Consider the following 24,706-nt stretch of genomic DNA (forward strand, 5'->3'; position numbering starts at 1 on the left):
TGCTCTGCGCTGCATAGCAGGGCAGGGGAGAAAAGCTGCCTCTGTAAGGCCCTGCCATGGGTTGTGCTCCGCCGGGAGCAGTCAGAGGCCTCCGTGTTCCATGGGAGATAGAAAGAAAGGGCAACTCTGAAACTGACGCTAGGGTCACCGGTAGGACCACAGGCCAATGACAACACCAACAAGGGTGTCCCTGGGGAGAGGGGGCAGGTCTGGGTGGAGGTGTGGGGAGTCCAGGGAAGCGGTGAGCACATGTCTGTCGAGCAGGAAGGGCCTGCTGTTGTGGGAGGCCCCGATCAGCCCAGGCATGAGGCATGCCGACTGAGCCAAAACCCATGCCGACTCCAAAACAGAGAGTGAGCTGGAGAATCTGGGGTGGTGGGGAACAGGTGAAGAGCTGCAGGGTTGCAGTCACAAGCGGGTGGGCTGTGGAGAATACAGTGGGAACTCAATCCTGCAAGCAGGGCCCAGCTGGGGGCTGTGCGCTGTCTCCACACTGGTCCCAGTGTCATTGGAAGAGCTTTGGATTAGCCCTGGCAATAGTAACTAAAATGGGCAGTGTGAGGTCCAGCAGTGGTCACCAGGACAACAATGGATAGGGGCGGCCCAGGGGCCACCTGCACTGCCAACAGAGGCTGTGTGGGGCCTGTGAGCTCAGGATGCTCCAGGCACTGCAGCCACGGGTCTCTTACAGATGTGCATGAGGCTGGTGTCAATCAACAGTCGGTATTCTGCACGCTGTCAGACAGGGAGTGCTGGCACTGGGCAGGACCTGGCCGTTCTCCAGGACTGATGGCTTTCATGAACAGATGGGCTCATAGGCTGTACTGACAGTTTTGCTCCTATCACTGCTGTCCCTGACCCTTGTTGTCACTGAAGAGGCTGGGCAAGCCAGAAGGGTAAAATCCCTACAGCGTTCAGGTGAGACAGGACAGAACATGTGCTGCCTCTCCCCTCCAAAGCTGTATGAGCTGCCCCAGAGCCAGGCCAAGGGTGAGTCTGCTGGAGCTGGGAGCCTGGCATTAGCAGGAGGGCCTGGACTCCAAGCGTGGGAAGTCAGGCAGAGCGGCTCTCCTGACTGCACCCTGGGCTTGAGTTACTCCATCACATGGATGGCTGAGACTTATCATTTATTCAGTGCTCACTGTTTGCCAGGCACATGCCATAGGACAGGAATCCCACGGTCCTTATTGAGCAGCCTATGGACACTGTGGTTCTAACTTCCTGTCTGGTCAGTCTCATCATGAGGCAAGCATCCCAGGCATGCTTGAGGGGAGTCAGGGGTCAGGGCACTTGGGGCGCCCTTGCTGCCTCTGCTCCTGGTGAGGACAGCAGCCTGGAGCCCTGGTCAGGAGTCCATCAGAGTGGAAGAAGAGGGCTCCATCAGGAGCTGGGCTGGTGGCCAATGGCACAGGTGACCCTGAGGTGCAGGCTCTCCCTCTGTTGGAGACCAGGACACCAGTCCCTTCCCAGCCAATGTGGCCTTGACCCTTCTCCCCCGAGCAGTTACTGTGGAGCGCCCCCTGGCTCTCTGGTGGCCAATTTAGGGCCTGGCCAGAAAAAAAATGCAGCACCTGGCCGAGTAGAGCAGGGGAGCTGCTGCAAAGGCGGAGCCCAGCCAGTCTGGACAGGTCCCAGGGACCTGTGGGGCTTAACTTCTGGGGTCACAGACTCATCTGAGAAGTTGATGTGAACAGCTAGCGACCTGCTCCCCGAGAAACATGTGCACGCACAGAAAGTCACGTGTGATTTCTGATGAGGCTGTGGCAGAGCCCAGAGGAGGGGGATGAGCCCAGGACTGAAGATTAGGGCTTAGGACCCCAAACCAAATATCTAGGGGGACCGGGTGGGGGTAGCAGGTGAGTGAAGAACACTGGTGGGAGCAACCTGAGTTGCCCGCCACCCTGCACGTGGGCCTGACATTGCTATGGCGCCTGGCTTGGAAACTAGAAATCTCTTTTCTTCATGTGAAATTCCAGATTTGATTTTCATGTAAATCAAAATCTTTAAAAGTCTGAACAGATTGAAGAAAGACAAAAGCCACGAGTCTCCTGGCAACTGAGTGGCTGCGAACAGGCAGGGGAAGACCAGGGAGCGGCCATCTGTGGGGATGTCCTCCTGCACACTAGGCCTTTGTCACCTCTCTGTGTGCGCATCTGCAGAAACTCCGTGGCAGGCTGCCAAGGCCAGGGGGCAGAGGGGGGCTTCTAATTTACCTGCCCCGAGATACACAGGCTACAGGGGCCCAGCCCCGAGCACCCTGGCTCCACACCCTCCCCCTCTGCAGGCACTGCCCTGGGGGTGCCCAGGCTCAGGGGCTGGCAGGAGAAGTAGCCTGGGCGTGAATGAGGAAGTGGCTATGGGTCAAGGAGTGGGCACGGACCAGAAAGATACTTATAAGGTGGGGTGGGAACAGGGATGGGAGGCATGAGGGACTAGAGAAGACCAAACAGCAGGCCCCATGCCTGGGAGACAGGTGGGGGTGTATGGCTGGAGATGGGGGTCGAGTGGGCACGAGGGCAGCCTCCCCAGGCTGTGTGTCCCCTGGGCATCTTCTTTCAGGGAGCTTGCCGCTGACCCTGCCCCTTGCCTGACTGTGAATAGCTGCCCCCTGCTCAGGTTCCTGGCATCCTGCAGCCCAAGAGAGCCCTTCTCTGCCTTATCCTTACTTCCTGGTCTGTGTCCCACCTTCTGTCCTTGATGCCCTCGACTGAGAAGGGCAGAGTAAGCTCGTGCTGACAGGAGGTGATCCGTGGGGAAAATGGCCCTAGGCCTGTGGGTCAGGAGACCAGGTTTCCAGGTCTTCAGAGCCGGCTCTGGCCCCGGCGGCTGTATGACCTAGGCTGGGAGCCTCCCCTCTCTGAGTCTCAGCTTCCCCCAAGGGAAGGTGAGTGGGGGACAGGGCTATGGGCCTTTGTGCCTCTCCAGGACTGGTGTGCAGCCTCAGGGGCCTTGCTGGATGGGCAGGGGCCTCAGAGCCGCAGCTGCCATCTGAGAGCTGGGAAACACTGGGGCCAACTTACTGTGGGTTGTCACACTGTCGGGTCCTGAACTTAACACCTGTGCCACAGGTGCGTGAGCAGGAGCCGAAGGGACTCCAGGAGCCCCAGTTGCCATCCCGTTTGAGGATGTCAGGCGTCAGCCAGATGCAGTGTCCTTTAAAGCAGTGCTGAAAGACAGAAGGCCGTTCCCTTGACACATGTCCCCTGCCCTGACTTCACCCCACAGTGCCCGTGGAGACCTCCTGGCCCTGGAGGCACAGATAGGAGAGGGCCTATGCACCCACAGAAGCTTCAAGCCCTTCGGGAGGCCGAGTGAAGTGCTGGCCCATCCAGCTCTATTGGTTACTCCCTGGCCTTCCCCATCCTCAACGCCTTGTCCAGCCTACTGTGTCCCCAGCCAGAGCCTGCTCATACCAGGTCTCCAGGATGAAGCCACCAGCATGCCCACACAGGGGACACTAAAACAAATGTGAGCAACTCATCGAGCCATGGGTTCCAGGGACATGCAAGATCTGCCCATGTAAGCAAAAAAGCCAGTTTTAAGAAAATAAGGAAACGCAGGTCGGGTGGTATGCCGACATGGTAAAAACTCATCAACACAGTAAGGACAGCACTGGCAAGCAAGGAAACACAATCCCATAACTTGAGTCTGATCACTCTGCCTGCCCCTCTTCCTCCCCCAGGGAGAAAGCTTATACAATGTAGGGCCCATTTTAAGAAGATTGCAAAGTTAAAAACAAGTTAGGTATAAAATGAAATACTGAATTAGAATAAGAAAATACCTCACAAAATATTAAACATTTAAAAACTGACCAATACCACAACCAACCAAAAGCAGAGAAAAATGATTTTTTTCTAGTTGATTGAACGGCACGAGTTTTCCTGCAAGTCTGACTGCGTACTCATACATCAGCTCTTCGTGTGACGGTGCCTCCGTGGCATTGTTTTCACAGAGAGAACAGAGATGCAGCTTGGCTGCCTCTTCAGTAACGGGCAGTAAGTGGCAGTTTTAAACTCTGCAGACCACGTGACCTCTGTGGCCGCTGCCCAGCTCTGCCATAGGAGCAGGAAAGTAGGTCCAGACAACAAGTACGTGAACAGGATATGTGTGTCCCAATAAAACTGTTTGTGAAACAGGCAGCAAATGGAAACGTCTAGCATGGAGTTGTAAGGATATTGGTGAACTCTCTCCTTAGTAAAACAATCATTTAAGTGGTGAAAATTATATATTAAAAAAACTGTTTAAAGTATCTGGAAATTGTCCTAAGGTCAATACAATACACGGAGAAACATCTATAAAAAAATCCACTAAATCTTGGTGACAACAATGAGTGTCTCTCTCCTCTCCAGCTCAGTGAGATGGCGCTCAGCTGCCTGGAGGACACAGCCCCACTCCTCACAGCTTCCAGGCTGGGTCTGTGCTGCCACCTAGGAAAAGGCAGGCCACTGACATCTCCTGCACCCCCCTGACTCTGGGTTACAGGAGGTCCATCCCAGGTGGGGGTTTGGCCATGAGGGCTGGGGTTCCCACTACCTACCCAGTCCTAGTCCCTGTCCCTGCACTCAGGGTTGAGGTTCTACCCCAGGTCTGGCAGGGCAAGGATACTGGACCCCTATACCCCCTTCCCCAGCTTTCTTGTAGGGCAAGGTCACATGCCAAAAGGGACAGGTTAGGAAGACCAGGGGCTACCATCCCTATCCAGTGACTGATTTGTAGACCAAGAGTGTCTAGGAGAAGTGGGCCACCCTATCCCTAGCTCAGGTAGAGTGGTCCAGTGGTCTTTGTGGTGGGGTGAGGCTGAGGCAGAACAGAGAGCTCCATTATTCTCCTGAAGGAAACTGACTTTGAAACAGATCATGAGGAAATTCATACCTAAGAGTATTGTCAAAAACAATGTATTAGCAAACAACTAAGAGAAGACCAGTAGCTCAATGTTACCAGTAGCAGCAAATAAAATGGTAAACCAACTAGAATTGTACAGAGAGAACCATGAATAAGAGAGCTAAGAACCCTCCTGGGTTCTGAGCAAGCTTCAAAGACTGGCAATGCTCTGCCCCTGTGAAGGGTCCAGAATTTAATTGGATAGTACTGTAGACAAGTCATATCCCAGGGCATTATCAAAAACCACACAGTAATCAGCTAGCAGCTAGTGAAAGCTAACAGCTGGGTATGATACAAATAAAGGCAGAATAGCCAGAAGCTAATAAAAAGGTCAGAGGAGCCCTGGTTAGTATGGCTCAGTTGTTTGGAGTGTCATCTGCTAAAGTGAAAAAGATCAGAGGAGACAGCAAAAGACTAGCTAATCTCACTGTCCTGAGGTGATGGGGGGTTGGGGAAGGCTTGTGAGATCAGAATGACTATTCACAGACCCAAGGCTGTGATCTCTGAGGAGTAATGTTAGCAGCTGCACACTGCAGGGCTAATGAAATGTTGGGAACTGTCTTGCCTGGTTTCAGGAGTTGTAACCCTGCCCACAGGTGAAAAGGCCCTACAGTTAGGGGACCTTGGGACCATAAGCCACTAAGGAGACATAACTTATCTTCCTGGCAGGAGCGCAGCCTCTGCCCCCTTCAATTCACCCTGCTTGGCCCCTGGAGGATGGCTGGACAGTCAACGATAGGTAAGATTCCTCAAGAAAAGAACAACCTAAGACAGGCATAGTCACGAAGGGGGCCATCAGGGAAGGACTTAGGAGATTGTGGAGAAGGGACAAAACCCCTCACCCCTGAGCTTTATCATAGCCTGAGGCTTCATTCTATCTGTAAAAAGTCTCCTAATCTCTTGGCTGCCTTGCTCTCCTCCACCTGATTCTGGCCTGAAACAATGCCAAAGGTGGGTGCAGCCCTGTGCCAGAACTGGTGGTTCCTAGTGGGGAGGGGGGAATCAGGCCTAAGAAAGAATGCATAAAGTCCTGTGAAAACTGCTTTGCTAAGAATGTCCTCAATTTAAATGTTATGGATCCAAGCACAAAATAAATTTGTTCCCCAAGGTTTTATAGCCGATTGGCATCACCCTGTCTCCCAGACCCTGATTCAAAAGGACCCTCATGATCCCAGAAATGTTATTTGTAAACCATACCTCCTTTCTTTGATATGCATCCCTATGCAAGCTAAAGTCATTAAAAGCCCATTGAGAGAGGGGCTAAATGCCCTTCTCCTATGAGACTGGCTACCTTTCTTCCCCAAGCAGATCATGTCTTGGTAGACTTATTCACATCTGTGGCAGGCAGACGGAGCTCTGTGGGCAGAGCCCCCCCCCCCACCAATGAAATTTATTTAAATAGTCAAACTACATCACACCCCCTCCCACCCATATTCCCCCCCTTTAGTTCATGTCCATGTGTCACACTTATTTCTTTAGCTTCTACATTTCCCATACTATTCTTACCCTTCTCTGTCTATTTCCTACTTACCATCTATGCTACTTATTCTCTGTATCTTTCTCCCTTGTTTCCTCCTCCCATTCCCCTGTTGATAACCCTCCATGTGATCTCCATTTCTGTGGTTCTGCTCCTGTTCTAGTTGTTTGCTTAGTTTGCTTTTGTTTTTGTTTTAGGTGTGGTTGTTAATAATTGTGAGTTTGCTGTCATTTTACTATACATATTTTTTATCTTCTTTCTCTTATATAAGTCTCTTTAGCATTTCATAAAATAAGGGCTTGGTGATGATGAACTCCTTTAACTTGACCTTATCTGTAAAGCACTTTATTTACCCTTCCATTCTTAAATGAAAGCTTTGCTGGATAGAGCAATCTTGGATGTAGATCCTTACCTTTCATGACTTGGAACACTTCTTCCAGCCCCTTCTTGCCTGCAAGATTTCTTTTGAAAAATGAGCCGACAGTCTAGTCTGCTGGGAACTCCTTTGTAGGTAACTGTCTTCTTATCTCTTGCTGCTTCTAGGATTCTCTCCTTCATTTTAATCTTGGCTAATGTAATTATGATGTGCCTTGGTGTGTTCCTCCTTGGGTCCAACTTCTTTGGGACTCTCTGAGCTTCCTGGACTTCCTGGATGTCTATTCCCTTTGCCAGATTGGGGAAGTTCTCCTTTATTATTTGTTCAAATAACCTTTCCACTTGTTGCTCTTCCTCTTCTCCTTCTGGTATCCCTATAATTCGGATGTTGGAACGTTTAAAGATGTTCTGGAGGTTCCTAAGCCTCTCCTCATTTTTTTGAATTCCTGTTTCTTCATTCTTTTCTTTTGGTTGTTTCTTTCTTCCTTCTGTTCCACTCCATTGATGTGAGTCCCAGTTTCCTTCCCATCACTATTGATTCCCTGTACATTTTCCTTTATTTCACTTAGTGTAGCCTTCATTTTTTCATCTAATTTGTAACCAAATTCAACCAATTCTGTGAGCATCCTGATCACCAGTACTTTGAACTGTGCATCTGGTAGGTTGGCTATCTCTTTGTCACTTAGCTGCATTTGTTCTGGAGCCTTGATCTGTTCTTTCATTTGGGCCATTTTTGTGGTCTTGATACGCCTGTTACATAGTGAGGGGCGGAGCCTTAGGTGTTCACCAGGGCGGGGCAGTCACTGGGTTGTGATGCTGTATGTGGGGGAGGGGTCCAAGAGGGAACAATGGAGCTTGGTCTGCTTTCTGCTGGATTTCAGTCACTTCCACCATTCCTCCTAGCAACTTGGGCCTTTCTGGTACTGATTCCCATGTGGGTGGCCTTGTGTATGTTCTAGGACCCTGTGGGTCTTTCCACCAAACTCTCCTGTGAGGCTGGGAGTCTCTTCCAGCACCTCAACCCCCACAGGTGTTTTCAATTGGTGTTTTGAGGCTTTATTTCCCCAAGCTGAGACCCTGGGTTGCCCAGTCTGTCTCACTCCCCAATTTCTCCTGGTTTATCTGCACTCGAATGTGGGACCACCTGGTTCCACAAGCCCCCTTGTGCTCCAAGCCCCTCTACAATCTGCAGCCATGTTGGGTCCGCCAGCTGCCACCTTGCACACCCACTGGGGTCTGCCAGCTGCTGCTTTGCACGTCCAGGGTCTGCCAGCCACCACCTGCGCCCTCGGAGTCCTCCAGCCACCGCTTTCTTTTTCTTTTTTTTTTTTTTGCTGTGACCCCTCTCCGCCCTGCCACCTGACTCCGCCCCTCTTACAGGTCTGGATGAAAGTGTCTACTTTAACTCCTTGGTTGTTAGACTTCCATATAGTTCAATTTTCTATCAGTTCTGGTTGTCACTTTGTTTCTAAATTTTTGTTGTCCTTAGTTTGGTTGTTCGAGGAGGCACAGTGTGTCTACCTGCACCTTCCTCTTGGCTAGAAGAAAAACTCGGTTTCTTGTTATGTTTTTTTTTTTGCTGTGATTCAAATTGCTTTCCTCAGGCAAAATGTCAAGCATTCCAGAATTCTTATACAGAGCATCCTTCACGTTGGAACTCAAATAACAGAGGTCCATCTGCCCAGAGCCGGAGGTTCCTCTGCCAGGCCTCGGCTCAGGGTCCCGGGCACTGCCAGTCCCTTTGGCTCAGCCCCAGTGGTCACAGGAGGAAGGGATGGGAGGCTGGGATCTGAGGCAGCTTCAGGTGCGCCCAGTGGGATCTGTCGTGCCCTGGCGACAAGGGTGGACCTGGCCCTCTGGTTCCTTCACAGGTCCTGTGATGCCTTGAGTAGTCCCAGACTGGGAAAAGAGGCCCCGCAGCATTCTCCTGGTTCCCTGCTAGCTTCACACTTCACTGCACAGAACCGGCAGATCTCGAGCCCCCAGCTAAAAATGTCCAGTTTCAACAAAAATTTCTGAGACATGAAAACAGGAAAGAGTGGCCCAACACAGGAAAATATGCAGGTGATAGGAGCTTTGAGGAAGCCAGGTAATAAACTTAGCAGAAAAAGATTTCAGAACAAAAGGAAACCATATCTAGAGAACTAAAGGAGAATATAAGAACAATGTCTCACAAAATAGAGAACATCAGCAAAAGGATATACATTATAAAAAGAACTAAATAGAACTTATGGAGTTGAAAAGTACAAACACTGAAATGATAAACTTACTAGAGGGCTCAACAGTAGATTTGCGCTGGCAGAATACAGAACCCATGAACTTGAACAGAGATCAATAGAAATTATGCACTCTGAGGAGTAGAGGAAAAAAGATTCAGGAAAAAAGAACAGGACCTCTGGGAAACATGAGAGACTGTCAAGTCCACTAAGATGTGCATAGTAGAGGTGTCAGAAGGAGAGACACACAGAAAGGAGCAGAAAATATTCAAAGAAATAATGGCTGAAAATGTCCAAAATTTGATGAAAAACATTAACCCACATATCCAAAAAATTTAACAAACTCCACGTAGGATAAATGCAGAGATCAAAAAACATACAGAAACATTATGGTCAAATTGTTGAAAGACAAAGAAAAATTGTTGAAAGCATCAAAAGAAAAATGACTCACTGTGTACAAGGAATAACTGCTGACTCTTAATCAGAAATAATGGAGGTCAGAGGTATTGGTGTCAGCTAGGAATTATATCCAAAAAAACTACCTTTCAATATTGAAGGTGAAGTAAAACATTCCCAGATAAACAAAAACAGAGAATTCATTACTAACAGACCTGTCATATAAGAAATACTAAGATAAATTATTGAGGTTGAAAGCAAGTGACATTAGGAATAATTCAAATCCACATGAAAAAACAAAGTGCTGAAAATAGACAAATTTCTAGGGAAACTTGGACTACCAAAATTAATTTAATAAGATATAGAAAATCTGATTAGATCTATAACAATTAAAGTGATTGAATGAGTTATTTTAAAACTTCCCACAAACCATAGTTTAGGTCACTAGCAATTCTACCAAACATTTATAGAAAATGAATATGAATTCTCTACAAACTCTTCCACAAAATAGAAGATAAAAGAAAAATTCTCAAAACTCATATCATGAGACTAGTATTGCCCTGATATCAACCAGACAATGATATCACAAGAAAAAAAACCTACAGATCAATATCTCTTATAAAAATAGATTTAAAAGTCCTCAACAAAATTCTAGCAAACCAAATACAACAATACTTTAAAAGATTATATACCATGACCAAGTGGAGTTTATCCCATGAATGGTTTAAGATTGGAAATCAATTAATGTAATAAATCACATTAATAAAATAAAGAACAAATTATACATCACCTCAAGACTCAAAAAATTATTTGGCAAACCCGACATTCTTTAATGAAAAAAAAAATAGACTAGGAATGAAAGAGAACTTCCTCAACCTGACAAAGCACATCTATGAAATATCCACAATGAGGATCATGTTTAAGAGTGAAAGAATGAACACTTTTCCCCTGTGAAGGGAGCAAGACAAGGATGTTTGCTCACAGTACTTCTAGGCAACATTGCACTATAAATTTTAGCAAGTACAGAAAAAGAAGTAAAAGGCATAAAGATTGGAAAGAAAAAGTAAAACTATCTTTATTCGCAGATGACATGACCTTCTATATGTAAAATCCTGAGGAATTCACTAAAAACTATGAGAGTTTAATAAGCAAATTCAGTGAGACTGAAGAATATAAGATCAATATACAACAATTAATCTTATTTCTACAAAGTAGTGATGAATGATCTGAAAATAAAGGTAAGGAAATAACTCTATTTACAATAGTATCAAAAAGAAGAAAAATACCCTATAGGAATAAATTATATAAAGGAAGTGTACAACTGAAAACTATATAAATTGTTGAAAGAAAATAAAAATCTAAGTAAATGCAAAGACATCCCATATTTATGAGTCAGATTGCTGATATGGCAATATTCACCATATTGATCTATAGATTCAAAGCAATCCTATTAAAATTCCTCCTAGAATTTTACAGAAATTGAGAGACTGCTCCTAAAGTTCATATAGAAAGTGAAGGGATCAAGAATAGCTAAAACAATCTTGAAGAACAAGGTAGGAGTAATCAAGACAGTGTGACTCTCCTATAAGGACAAACAGATCAGTGGAATTGAACTGAATCCAGTCCTGGCTGGTGTGGCTCAGTGGATTGAGGACCAGCCTGTGACCCAAAGGGTTGCCAGTTCGATTCCCACTCAGGGCACAACCCTGTGTTGTGGGCCAAGTTCCCCCCGTAGGCGTCTTGTGAGAAGCAACCACACATTGATGTTTCTCTTCCTCTTTTTCTCTTTTTCTTCCTCTCTCTAAAAATAAATAAATAGTATCTTTAAAAAATATAAAAATATGTTGAAAAAAGAATTGAATCCAGAAATGAACCATTACCTATGGTCACTTGACTTTTAACAAGGGTGCCAAGACAGTTCAATTTTAAAAGGCATGTCCTACAACAAATAGTGCTGAGGCAAGAGAATATCCCTATGCAAAAGAATGAAGATAGACCCCTTCCTCACACTGTATGCAACAATTAACAGAAAATGACTCACAGACCTAAGTGTAAGAGCTAAACTTGTAGAGTTAAACACAGCAATATATCTTCTTGACCTAATGGCAATGGTTTCCTTTTATTTTTCAATTGTAACTGACATTCAGTATTATTTTAAATTAGTTTCAGGTGTACTGAGCAGTGATTAGACACTTACATAATTTACAAAGTCATCCCTCCTATAAGGCTGGTACTCACCTTGCACCATACATAGCTATTATAATATTATTGACTATATTCACTATGCTGTAATTTACATTCCTGTGACTATTTTAAAACTACTAATTTGTACTTCTTTTTTTAAAATAAATCCTCACCTGAGGATATGTTCTTAGATTTTAGAGAAAGAGGAAGGGAGAGAGATAGAATCATCAATATGAGAGAAATCAATTGGTTGCTTCCCGTATGTGCACTGACCCAGGATAGGATACACAACCCAGGCAAGTTCCCTGACTGGGAATTGAACCCACAATCTGTTTTTTTTTTTCAGTGTATGGGATGGTGTTCCAACCAATTGAGCTACCTGGCCAAGGCCTAATTTTTACTTCTTAATCCCTTCACTTTTTTACCCAGTCCTCCCAACCTTGGCAACCATCAGTCTGTTTTCTGTATGTATGAATCTGTTGATATTTTGTTTATTTTGTTATTTAGATTCTACATATAAGTGAAGTACATGGTATTTATCTTTTTCTGTCTGATTTATCTAACTTAGTATAATACTTGAGGTCCATCCATGTTGTCACAAATGGTAAGAGTTCATTCTTTTTAATGGCCAATTATGTTCCATTGTACCACCTCTTCTTTATCCATCCAATTGTCTACTGATAGGAACTTCGGTTGCATTCATATATTGATTCTAACTAATGCTGCAATGAACATAGGGGGCATATATCTTTTCAAATTAGTTTCGGATTTCTCTGGATAAACACCCAGATGTCCATGGGATTGCTGGGTCATAAGGCAGTTCTGCTTGTAATTTTTGAAGAACCTCCATACTGCTTTCCACAGTGTCTGCAACAATTTGCATTCCCAACAGTGCATGAGGGTTCCCTTTTCTCCATATTCTCACCAACGCTTGTTGTTTGTTAATTTATGGATGATAGCTATTTTGACAGGTGTGAGATGATATCTCACTTGTGGTTTTCATTTGCATTTCTCTGATGATTAGTGACATTGAGCATCTTTTCTTGTCTATGGCCCATCTGTATGTCCTCACTGGAGAAGTCTCTATTCAGGTCCGCTGCCCACTTTTATTTGGGTTGTTTGTTTTCTTGGTGTTGACTTATATGAGCTCTTTTAGAACTTGGATATTAACCCCTTATTGAATGTACGATTTTCTCCTATTTCGTGAATATTTTCTCCGATTTAGGCTGTCTTTTAGTTTTTTGATGGTTTTCTTTGCTGTGCAAAACCCTTTTTAGTATGATGTAGTCCATTTGTTTATTTTTTTGTTTCCCTTTCCCGAGGAGATATATCAGAAAATGATATTACTAAGAGCAATCAACAAGGAAACTGTGGCTTTAAATGACACAGTAGATAAGATGGAGTTAATTGATTATTTAGAGCATTTCCCTTGAAAGCAGCAGAATTCACATTTTTCAAGGGCTCATGGAATATTTCCCAGGGTTGGCCACCTGCTAGGCCACAAAACAAGTCTCAGTGAATTTAAGAAGACTGAAATCACACCAAGCATCTTCTCTGACCACAATGGTATAAAAATAGAAATCATTTACAAGAATAAAAAACAGAAAAATACAGAAAATACAGAAACACTTGGAGGCTAAATAATATGCTACTAAATAGTGAATAGATTAACAATCAGATCAAGAAAGAAATCAAAAGTTACCTTGAAAAACAATGAGAATGAAAAATACAATGAGCCAAAATCTACGGAACACAGCAAAAGCAGTCCTAAGAGGGAAGTTCATAGCAATATCAGCCTACCTGAAGAAATGAGAAAAATCTCAAATAAACAATCTAACCCTACACCTGAAAGAACTAGAAAAAGAACAACAGGCAAAGCCCAAAGTGAGTAGGAGGAAGGAAATAATCAAGATCAAAACAGAAGTAAATGAGATACAGTCTAAGAAAAGTACAAAGATCAAGGAAATAAAGACTTTCTTTGAAAATATTAACAAAATTGATAAATATTTAAGCCAAACTGATCAAGAAAAAAAGAAAGAGAACACAAATAAATAAAAAATGAAGTAAAACTGTTAAAGTAAAACAATAGTTTTTTCTCACACACACAAAAAATGAAAATGAAGAAGTGACAACTGACACCACAGAAATACAAAGGAATTTAGAAAGTATGACAAACAATTATAGGCCAGCAAACTGGACAATCTGAAAGATATTAAAAAACTCCTAGAAACATATTATCTTCTAAAATTGAATCAAGAAGAGACAGAAAATCTGAAACAGACTGGTTACTACCAATGAAACTGATTCAGTAACCAAAAGACTCCCAACAAACAAAAGTCCTGGACAGATGGCTTGTAAATTTAACCAGATCATCAAAGAAGAACCAACACCTACCCTCTCAAATTATTGTAAAAAGTTCAAGAGGAGGGAAGAACCCTAAGCTCATTATCCTGATTCCAAAAACAGACAAAGGCATTGCAAGAAAAGGAAACTAAAGGCAAATATCCCTGATGAACATAGACACAAAATTCCTCAACAAAATATTAGCAAACCAAAATCGGCAATACATTATAAAGATCATATACTATGATCAAGTAGGATTTATTTCTGGGATGCAAGGTTGATTCAATATCTGCAAACCAATTAATGTGATGTACCACATAAACAAAGTGAAGGATAAAAATCATATGGTCATATTGATAGAGAAGAAGCATATGATAAAATCTAACACCCATTAATCAGAAAAACTCTCAACATAGTGAGAACAGAGGGATCATACCTCAACATAATAAAAGGGCTTATGAGACAAACCCACAGCTAACATCATATTCAATGGAGAAAAGCCGAAAGCATTTTCTTAATATCAGGAACAAGACAAGGTTGTCCATTTTTACCACTTTCATTCACCATAGGATTAGAAGTCCTAGCCACAAAAATCACACAAGAAAAGAAAATTAAAGTCATCCAGGTTGAAAAGGAAGAAGTAAAGGTGTCATTATTTGCAGATGACATATACTAGATAGAGAAAACCCCAAAGATTCAACCAAAAAAACAAAACCCCCCAAAACCCAAAATAATTAGAACTGATGAATTCAGTAAAGTAGTAGGATACAAAATTAATATTTAGAAATCAGTTGAATTTTATACACAAATAATGAGCTATCAGAAATTGTTAAAGAAACAATCCCATTTACAATTGCATAAAAATAAAATATCTAGGAATAAATTTAACCAAGGAAGTAGAAGACCTGTACTCCAAAAATTATGATACTGAAGAAAGAAATTGAATACACAAAATGGAAGCATATACCATACTCACCTATAGGAAGAATTAACATCATTAAAATGTCTATATTACCCAAAATAATCTATTGGTTCAATGCAATCCCTCTCAAGATACCAATGGCATACTTCACAGAACTATCACAAGTATTCTAAAAATTTATATGAAACCACAAAAGACCCCAAATGGCCACAGCAATCTGGAGGAAGAAGAGCAAAGTTGGAGGAATCATACTATCTACTAGCAAACTATACTATAAGCCTACAGTGATCAAAACATCATAGTGTGGCACAAAAACAGACACATAGGTCGATGGAATAGAATTGAGAGCCCAGAAATGAACCCATGCCTATATGGTCAATTAATACATAACAAAGGAGGCAAGAATATACAATGGGATAAAGACAGTCTATTCCATAAATTGTGTTGGAAAAATTGGACAGATACAGGCAAAAAAGAAACCAGACCACCTTCTTACAATATATACAAGAATAAAGTAGAAATGGATTAAAGAGTTACATAAGATTCAAAACCATAACACTCCTGGAAGAAAACATAGGGAAACTTTCTGGCAATGGTTTTTAGATACCACTCAAAATCACGAGTAACAAAAGAAACATATTGAAATTAAACTTTATCAAAATGAAAAGCTTTTGTGCATTAAATGATACCATCATGAAACTGAAAAGACAACTCACAGAATGGGAAAAATATGTGCATACCACATATCAGGTAAGCCTGATAAGGGACCTGTATAATTGTTTCTTATATACAAAGAACTCTTATAACTCAATAATAAAAGATACTCAATTAAAAAGAAAGGAATATGAATATACATTTATCTAAAAAAAGATATATACAAATTTCCATTAAGTACATGAAAAGATTCTGATCACAGGTCACTAGGGAAATGCAAATCAAAACTACAAGAAGATAACACTTTGCATATTGGAATAATTATAATACAAACACAGAGAATATCAAGTTTGGGGAGGATGTAAAGAAGTTGGAATCCTTACATATTGCTAGCTGAAATATAAAACAGCACAGATGCTTTGGGAAAAAGTTGGCAGCTTCTCAAAATGTTAAACATACATGAAGCAGCAAGATGGTGGTAGAGTAGAAGAGTTTATTTTTCACTGCCTCCCAGAACCAATCTGAAAATAAAAATAAAGAGGGGAACATCCACCTGAAATCAGCTGAGGACTACCCGAGGAGGAGATATGTAACCAAGCACAGGCAGAAACCACCTCATGACCAGCAGAAAGGGCCGGGACACAAAAGGGGCCAGCACCACTTTTACAGGTATTGGTTGCTGGGCTGAGGGAGCTTCCCACTGAGGGGAGTGAGGCCTGGACAGACTGGGCTCCCAAGCACAGAGTGCCAGTGTTGGGATCACCTGTCCATACAGCATCCAGAGTTGAAAGGCCAGCATCCAGAGGTTTCCTTTGCCTGCTGGAGAAAGACAGAGCCTGCTGGGGACAGCCCCATTTTTTTTCCTTGTTTGTTCCAAGGGCCCAAAACACAAGTTTTGTGTTCCCAGCTATTCTCCTTTGGCTTGGGCAGAGGGAGGGCAGGACGGTCTGGAGTTGTACAAGGAGAATCAGGAGTGGGAGGCTTAGGGGCAAGGCATGGGGGAGCGGCTGCTGGGCTCCCAGGGCTGGCATATAACACCATACTGCAGCAGCCATTTTTCGTGAGAAAAGCAAGCCCCTCCCAGAAGAAAAACAATGACCCCACCCTGTGGGAAAACCACTTGCCCCAGAGTCCTCTGAAAGTTTCCTACCCCATCATCTGGAACCCTGCTTGCCACACCTGTTGAAATCCTGCTTGCTCCATCTTTCTTACTTTCCCCAACCTGAATCTTATCTCCTGCTGAGAAGACAGCAACACAGGCTGACTCAGGGGTTTTATAGACTGGCTTTAGGGCATGGTCATTCCATATACTTTCTCAGGAACCAGACTGACACTTACCTCTCACAGGAGACCCTAGGAAGTCCATCGGACCCAAACTCTGGGCTCTGGAGGCCCCACGTGCTACCCTACCAGGGGCTTTACTGCCAAGTTCAGGGAATAATATGGGACAGACACAGACATGTGAACACACCCACCATCTTCCCTGAAATCTGAATGGCACCTCCCACAGGAGATCCAGGGGTCCCATCCTCCTGATTCCACCAGAAGCCCTCTCAGAAACAGAAAAGCCAACAGCTAGATTAAGAGTAACAGCAGGGCTACAGGTGGAAGCAGGTGGTGTTGATGCCTGTGGTGCTTTTGGTCATTTGTTGACCCACCCCTGGGCCTTGTACTGATAAGGAGCCAGCAGTACAGAGCATTGAGGACCACACTGGACACAGCCAAAACTGAAGGACATAGCCACAGACTGTGGATCACTCATAGCTTCAAACAGGCTGCCGAGAGCTGGATGGGGAAAGAATCTGACACTGGGTTACACCAGCTTCAGAACACCAGAGGCATATCCAGAAGGAAAAGCAACCAGACAAACACTAAACTCTGCTGAGATGAATTCCACCTTGATCTTTTTCATTATTTGTGTTATTTCTTCTTTCCTATAGCTTTTTAACAGTTTTTCTTTTTCTTTAATTTTGTTCCTATTTTTTTCATTCTTTTTTCATTTCTCATATTTCACTCTCCCCTTTTCTTACTCCATTTCTGTCTTCTTCCATTTCTTATTTTTGTTTTAAATTTTATTTTTCCCTTTCTTCACCTTATTTCTATTTCTATTCCTTACTCTTATTATTTCTCTTCCCTCTATCCTCTCAAAACCATTTTTCTTTCCTTTAGTCACTAATATTTTTTATTTTTTTAAAGATTTTATTTATTTATTTTTAGAGAGGGAAGGGAGGGAGAAAGAGAGAGAGAAACATCAATGTGCCGTTGCTGGGGGCCATGGCCTGCAACCCAGGCATGTGCCCTGACTGGGAATCAAACCTACGATGCTTTGGTTAGCAGCCCACACTCAATCCACTGAGCTATGCCAACCAGCGCCATATTTTTTATTTTTTATAATATTCTTATTTTCCTTCCACCTTTATTAATTTTGCTTATTTGTCAATGATATTGCTGTTTTTGTTGGAGTGTATTTTTGCTGGTGTGGGTTTTTGTCTTCTGTATTGTTTTCTTTTGTTCTGTCAGCACCTGTACATTAGCATACAAGACGTGGTGGGGGTTGAGACTCTCAGTCAGCCAGCTGGAGGGGAGAATCCACCAACAAATGAGCCAACAACAATCAAAACCCAATTACAACAGGAGAGCCCACATAAACTGCATAAATGGCATCCCCAGAGCATCCATTTCAGGAGAGTAAGGAGACTGTGTCACTAAGCCCCACAGGACTCCTACCACAGAAGTCCACTCCATGAAGACAGGGAGTCAAAGCAGATCAATCTAATACATAGAAATAAACAAAAAGTGTCACTTAAAATTGGGAGGCAAAGAAACAACCCACAATAGAAAGGAAAGGAGGAATCCACAGAAAAAGAGGTCAAGGAATTTTATGGGAGCTACAAGGAACTTAGTGGAAACTATAGCAGCATGAAAAAAAGACATAGAAACTACGAATAAGAACCAGGTAGAAATGAAGAATACAATACCTGAAATGGAGAATACACTAGAAAGAATTAAAAGCAAGCTAGATAAAGCATAGGATTGAATCATGAGTTGGAAGACAAGGTAGAACAAAACACCAAGTCACAGCAACAAAACACCAAGTCAGAGCAACAAAACAAAAAAAGACTAAAAAAGAATGAAGATGGTTTAAAGGAGCTTTGGGACAACATGAAATGTAACAATATTCACATCACAGGGGTACCAGAAGAAGAAGAAAGGGAACAAAGGATAGAAAACCTGTTTGAAAAAATGACAGAAAACTTCCCTAATGTGGTAAAGGAAAAAGTCACGCAAATTCAGGAACAGCAGAGGGTCCCAAGCAAGGTGAACCCAAAGAGGGCTGTGCCAAAACACATCACAATTAACATGGCAAAAATTTAGAAAGAAAGAGAGAGACTTTTTTATGAACTAAAAAAGAAATTTGTTTATTAAAGGCAAGGGGATGCAAGCAATATACAAAATTAAAAGTTTATTTGGCTTTAATTGGCTTTTCTTTCTCTTGTCAAATGGGGGTCAGATTTCATTTGTACATTTTCTAAGGGCCCCAATCTGCTTATGAAATCCTCATACAGGGGGAAGCTGTGGGGCAGAGATTCATTAAGCAACCCATTGGGAGAACTCTTTATCAGGGAGGAAGTAGCTACTCATCTGCCTACTTCTTTCCCTTCTGCTTCGTGTGTACTACAAAATAGTCATTGCATGCCATGGTGAGCCCAGCAATTAGCAAAAAGACACTCTGGAAGCCCACTCAGCCATGTCAGCACTGGTCCAAGTCTTTCATTATTTTGTCTATGGCAAGAGGGTCTTTTCGATTTTCCAAAAACCCAGGGAACTCCTTTTCCATGAGTACTCTCAGGTCATCCTTTGTTAAGTAGCCTTCATCCCCAGCGAATTTGTGAAATGTGAACATCATGGTTTCCATGGCGTGTTCCATTTGAGATGGCATTTTGGTGAGGTCTAGTGTGACAGGATCACTAGGCTGGCTGGGATGTGAGGCCAGTGTCCAGAAAGAGAATCTTAAAGGCAGCAAGGGAGAAACAGCTAGTAACATACAAGGGAGCCTGCTAAGGATATTTGCTGATTTCTCAACAGAAACACTACAAGCCAGAGGGACTGGCATGAAATATTCTAAGGAATAAAAAGTACAGACTGGCAACCAAGATGAGTCTATCCAGCAAGGCTCTGATTTACAATGGAAGGTAAAATAAAGAGGTTCCCAGATGGTCCCCCACCCAAAAAAACCCACAAAAAAACAAGGGTAAAAGAGTACATGTACATCAAACCACCATGGTAAGAGATATTAACAGGACTGCTTTAAGAAGAAGAAATAGAGAGAGAGAAACACAGGTACAAAGGGAAAAATGGCAATGAATAAGTACCTATTAATAATAACCTTAAATGTAGATGGATTAAATGCTCCAATCAAAACACATAGGGTATCTGAAAGGATAAGAAAACACAACCCTCATATATGTTGTCTATAAGAGACCCATCCTATCTTAAAACAAAAGATTTATACAGACTGAAAGTGAAGGGATGGAAAAAATACTCCATACAAATGGATGTGAAAAAAAAAAAGGCTGTGGTAGTAATACTTATATCAGACAAAATAGACATAAAAACAAAGGCAATAACAAGAGACAAAGAAGGTCACTACATAATACTTAAGGGAGTAGTCAAACAACAGGATACAACCCTTGTAAACATATGTGCACCCAACACAGGAGCACCTACATATTTAAAGAAAATCTTAGGACTTTAAGAAAGAGATTGACAGCAATACCGTTATTATAGGGGGGTTTAACACCCCACTGCCAACAATAGGTATATCTTCCAAACAAAAAATCAAGGATTTTGTAGCATTAAACAATACTCTAGATCAAATGGCCTTAATTTATATTTACAAAACATTTCACCCTAAAGAGGAAAAATACACATTCTTCTGAAATGCCTATGGACCATTTCTAAGAAAGACCACATGGTAGGACACAAAACAAGCCCTAACAAATTCAAGAAAATTAAAATCATAATCAAAATATCTTCTTGGATCATAATGGCTTGAAGCTAGAAACTAACCTCAAGATAAAACTCAAAAACATTCAAATACATGGAGGCTGAATAACATGTTATTAAATAATGAATGGGTTAACAATGAGATCAAGGAAGAAATCAAAAAGTATCTGGAAACAAATGAATATGAACACACAACAACCCCAAACCTATGGTACACAGTGAAGGCAGTCCTGAGAGGGAAGTTCATAGCATTATAGACCTACCTAAAGAGGATAGAAAAAATCTGAAATGAACACCCTAATCCTACACCAAAAAGAACTAGGAAAACAACAACAAACAAAGCCCAGAGTGAGTAGAAGGAAGGAAATAATTAAGATCAGAGCAGAATTAAATGACATAGAGACTAAAAAACAATTAGAAAGATCAATGAATATAAAAGCTGATTCTTTGAAAAGATAAACAAGATTGATAAACCTTTAACAAGACTCATCAAGAGAAAAGGAGAGAGGACCCAAATAAATAAAATCAGAAAAGAAAGAGGAGAAATAACAATCAACACCAAAGAAATACAAAGGGTTGTAAGAAAATATGAACAACGATATGCCAACAAACTAGACAACCTGGATGAAATGGATAAATTTCTAGAAACATATAATATTCAAAAACTGAAGATTGGAAACAGGAAACAGAAAACTTAAATAGGCCAATAACAACCAGTGAAACTGAAGCAGTAATAAAAAAAATACTACCGACACCCAAAAACCCTGAACCAGAAGGCTTCACAGGTCAATTTTACCAAACAGTCAAAGAAGAGCTAACTCCTAGCCTTCTGAAACTATCACAGAAAATTCAAGAAGAGAGAAGAGTCATAAACTCTTTTTACAAGGCCAGTATTATCCTAATTCTAAAACCAGGTAAAGATACAACACTGAAAGAAAATTATAGGCCAATACCTCTGATGAACATAGATGCTAAAATCCTCTACAAAATATTTAGCAAACTAGATTCAGCAATATGTTAAAAAGATCATATACCATGATCAAGTGGGATTTATTCCAGGAATTCATGGATAGCACAATATTCACAAATCTATAAATGTAGTACATCACATAAACAAAATGAAAGACAAAAATCACATGATAATATAATTAGATACAGAAAAAGCATTTGATCAACTCCAGCACCCACTTATGATAAAAACACTCAGCAAAATGGGAACAAAGGGAGCATACCTCAACATAATAAAGGCCACATATGAAAAACCTACTGCCAGCATCACACTCAATGGGAAAAAAACTAGAAGTGTTTCCCTTAAGATCAGTAACAAGACAAGTGTATCTGCTTTCACCACTCTTACTCAACATAGTACTGGAAGTCCTAGCTGCAGTGATCAAACAAGAAAAAGAAATAAAGGGGATCTAAATTGGAAAGGAGGAAGTAAATCTGCCATTATTTGCAGACAACACAATAGTGTACATAGAGAATCCTATAGGCTCTACCAGAAATTATTCAACCTAATAAGTGAATTCAGCAAAGTGGCAGGGTACAAGTTACTATTCAGAAATTGATGGCACTTTTGTACACCAACAATAAACTATCAGAAGAAAAACTAAGAAAAAATCCCATTTACTATAACAACAAAAAAATAAAGTACTTAGGATTAAATATAACCAAGGAGGTAAAAGACCTGTACTCAGAAAACTATAGAACAGTGAAGAAACTGAGGAAGATACAAATAAATGGAAGCATGTACCATGATCATGGATTGGAAGAATTAACATCATTAAAATATCCTTGCTACCCAAAGTAATCTATAGGTTCAAAGCAATTCTCATAAAAATACTAATGGCATATTTCACAGATCTAGAACAAATATTCCAAAAATTATATGGAATAAAAAAAGACCCCAAATAGCCTGAAGAATCTTGAGAAAGAGGAACAAAGTCAAAGGGAACACAATACTCGATATCAAACTATACTACAAGGCCACTGTAATCAAAACAGCCTGGTACTGGCATAAGAACAGGCACATGGATCAATGGAACAGAATTGAGAGCAGAGAAATAAACACATGTCTCTATGGTCAATTACTATTTGACAAAAGGGACACGAGCATACAGTGGATGAAAATAATCTCTTCAATAACAGTATTGGGAGAACTGGACTGGTACATGCAAAAGAATGAAACTAGACCAACAGCTTGTACCATACACCAGAATAAACTTAAAATGGATAAAAGACTTAAATATAAGTCATGATACCATAAAAAGCCTAGCAGAAAACATAGGCAGTAAAATTTCAGATTCTCAGGTAACAATATTTTTGCCGATATATGTCCTAGGGCAAGGGAAATAAAGGAAGAAATAAACAAATAGTACTACATAAAATTTAAAAGCTTCTGCACAGCTGAAGAAAACATCATCAAAATGAAAAGGGCACTAATTACATAGGAGAACATATTTGCCAATGATACATTGGACAAATATTTAATCTCCAAAATATATAAAGAACTCATAGGACTTAACACCTGGAAGACAAACAATCCAATTAAAAAACGGGCAAAGGACCTGAACAGACATTTCTCCAAGGAGGACATATAGATGGCCCATAGATATATGAAAAAAATGTTCACCATCACTAGCCATCAGAGAGATGCAAATTTAAAATCACAATGAGGTATCACTTCATACCTGCCAAAATGGCTATCATTAATAAGTCAACAAACAACAAGTGGTGGTGAGGATGTGGAGAAAGAGAAACACTAGTGAACTGTTGGTAGGAATGCAGATTGGTGCAGTCACTGTGGAAATCAGTATGGGATTTCCTCAAAAATTTAAAAATGGAACTATCTTTTGACCCAGTGATTCCACTGTTGGGAATATACCCTAATAATCCTGAAACACCAATTCAAAAGAATTTATGCACCCCTATATTCATAGCAGTGCTATTTACAATAGCCAAGATCTGGAATAGCCTACGTGTCCATCAGTAGATGAGTGGTACAAAAAACTGGTACATTTATATAATGGAATACTACAACAGAAAGAAAAAAGGAACTCCTACCTTTTTTGACAGCATGGGTGGAACTGGAGACTATTATACTAAGTAAAATAAGACAATCAGGGAAGGGCAAATACCATATGATCTCACCTATAAGAGGGATCTAATGAACAAAATAAACTTAGGAGCAAAAGAGAACCAGAGGCATGGAAACATGGAACTAACTAACAGTGGTAAAAGGGGAGGAGGGAAGTGGAAACTGCTTGAAAGATGGGGAAGGAATCAGTCAAGGAACACATATGAAGGACCCCTGGACATGGACAATGGAGTGGAGATGGACTACAGAAGTGGGGGTGGGCTGGGCAGAGGGGCTCAAAGGGGAAAACACTGGGACAACTGTAAGAGCATAAACGATAAAGCATTATAAAAAAAGAAACAGAAAAAATGTTAAACATACGTTAAACATAGTTTCCATAAAATCCACCGATTCCACTCCTAGGTATATATCTAAGAAAAATGACAAATATATGCAGTAACCTGTACACAAATGTTCATAGCAGCATTTCTCATATCTGAAAAGTAGAAACTTGTCCGACTCAAATGTCCACCAGCTAATAAATGGATAAATCAAACAGAATATCCATACAATGAATGGATTATTATTGAACAATAAAAAAGAATGAAGTACTGATACATGTTACAACATGGATGAACCTTGAAAACATGCTATGCTAATCAAATTAAGCGAGCACACAAGGACACATGTTATATGATTCCATTTATACGAACTGCCCAGAACAGGTAAATCTGAGGAGACTTCGAGTTGGTTTGTGATTGCCTAGGATTGGGGTGATGAGGTGGGATGAATTGGAGTGTCTGCTCCTAATGAGTACATGGCTTCTTTTTGGAGTGACAGAAGTGTTCTAAATTTGATCGTTGTGATGGTCATACAGTTGTGTGATTATACTGAAAATCATTGAATTGCACTTTAAGAGGGTGAATTTAAATGTGAACCACATCTTAATAAAGCTGTTCGGGGGGAAAACAGGAGGTGGGCATCTTACCAGCCCTTGGTCCATGAGCTGTGTGCAGCTTACCAGCCCTTGTTTTAGCACGTTGAGGGAATTTTTTTAAATAGCTATTTTGGAAAAGTCATTGGCAATGTCATGTGAACATTTAGGATGATCAAATTTTGAGAAACCACTATCCATTTTGTTTACTCATGTGGATTTTAGGGTGTTTCACATATTC

At 41.6% G+C, this 24,706-nt stretch overlaps 2 protein-coding genes across 2 annotated transcripts in view; both read right to left on the reverse strand.

The window, feature by feature from the left end:
• Positions 1-24,706, reverse strand: part of ADAMTS2 (ADAM metallopeptidase with thrombospondin type 1 motif 2) — a 253,189-nt gene that overhangs the window by 37,264 nt on the left and 191,219 nt on the right. Inside the window, exon 11 of the mRNA XM_045850512.1 lies at positions 3,021-3,166. Coding sequence (XP_045706468.1) covers positions 3,021-3,166 — 146 coding nt within the window. The remainder of the gene's footprint in view (positions 1-3,020; positions 3,167-24,706) is intronic.
• LOC123826539 (protein S100-A10-like) lies at positions 19,095-19,388 on the reverse strand. The gene is given in 1 exon segment (XM_045850513.1): positions 19,095-19,388. A coding segment is annotated over 1 exon segment (294 nt).

Source organism: Phyllostomus hastatus, unplaced genomic scaffold, assembly GCF_019186645.2.
Source record: "Phyllostomus hastatus isolate PE091 unplaced genomic scaffold, TTU_PhHast_1.1 phas_contig_81, whole genome shotgun sequence".
NCBI classification, from domain to species: domain Eukaryota; kingdom Metazoa; phylum Chordata; class Mammalia; order Chiroptera; family Phyllostomidae; genus Phyllostomus; species Phyllostomus hastatus.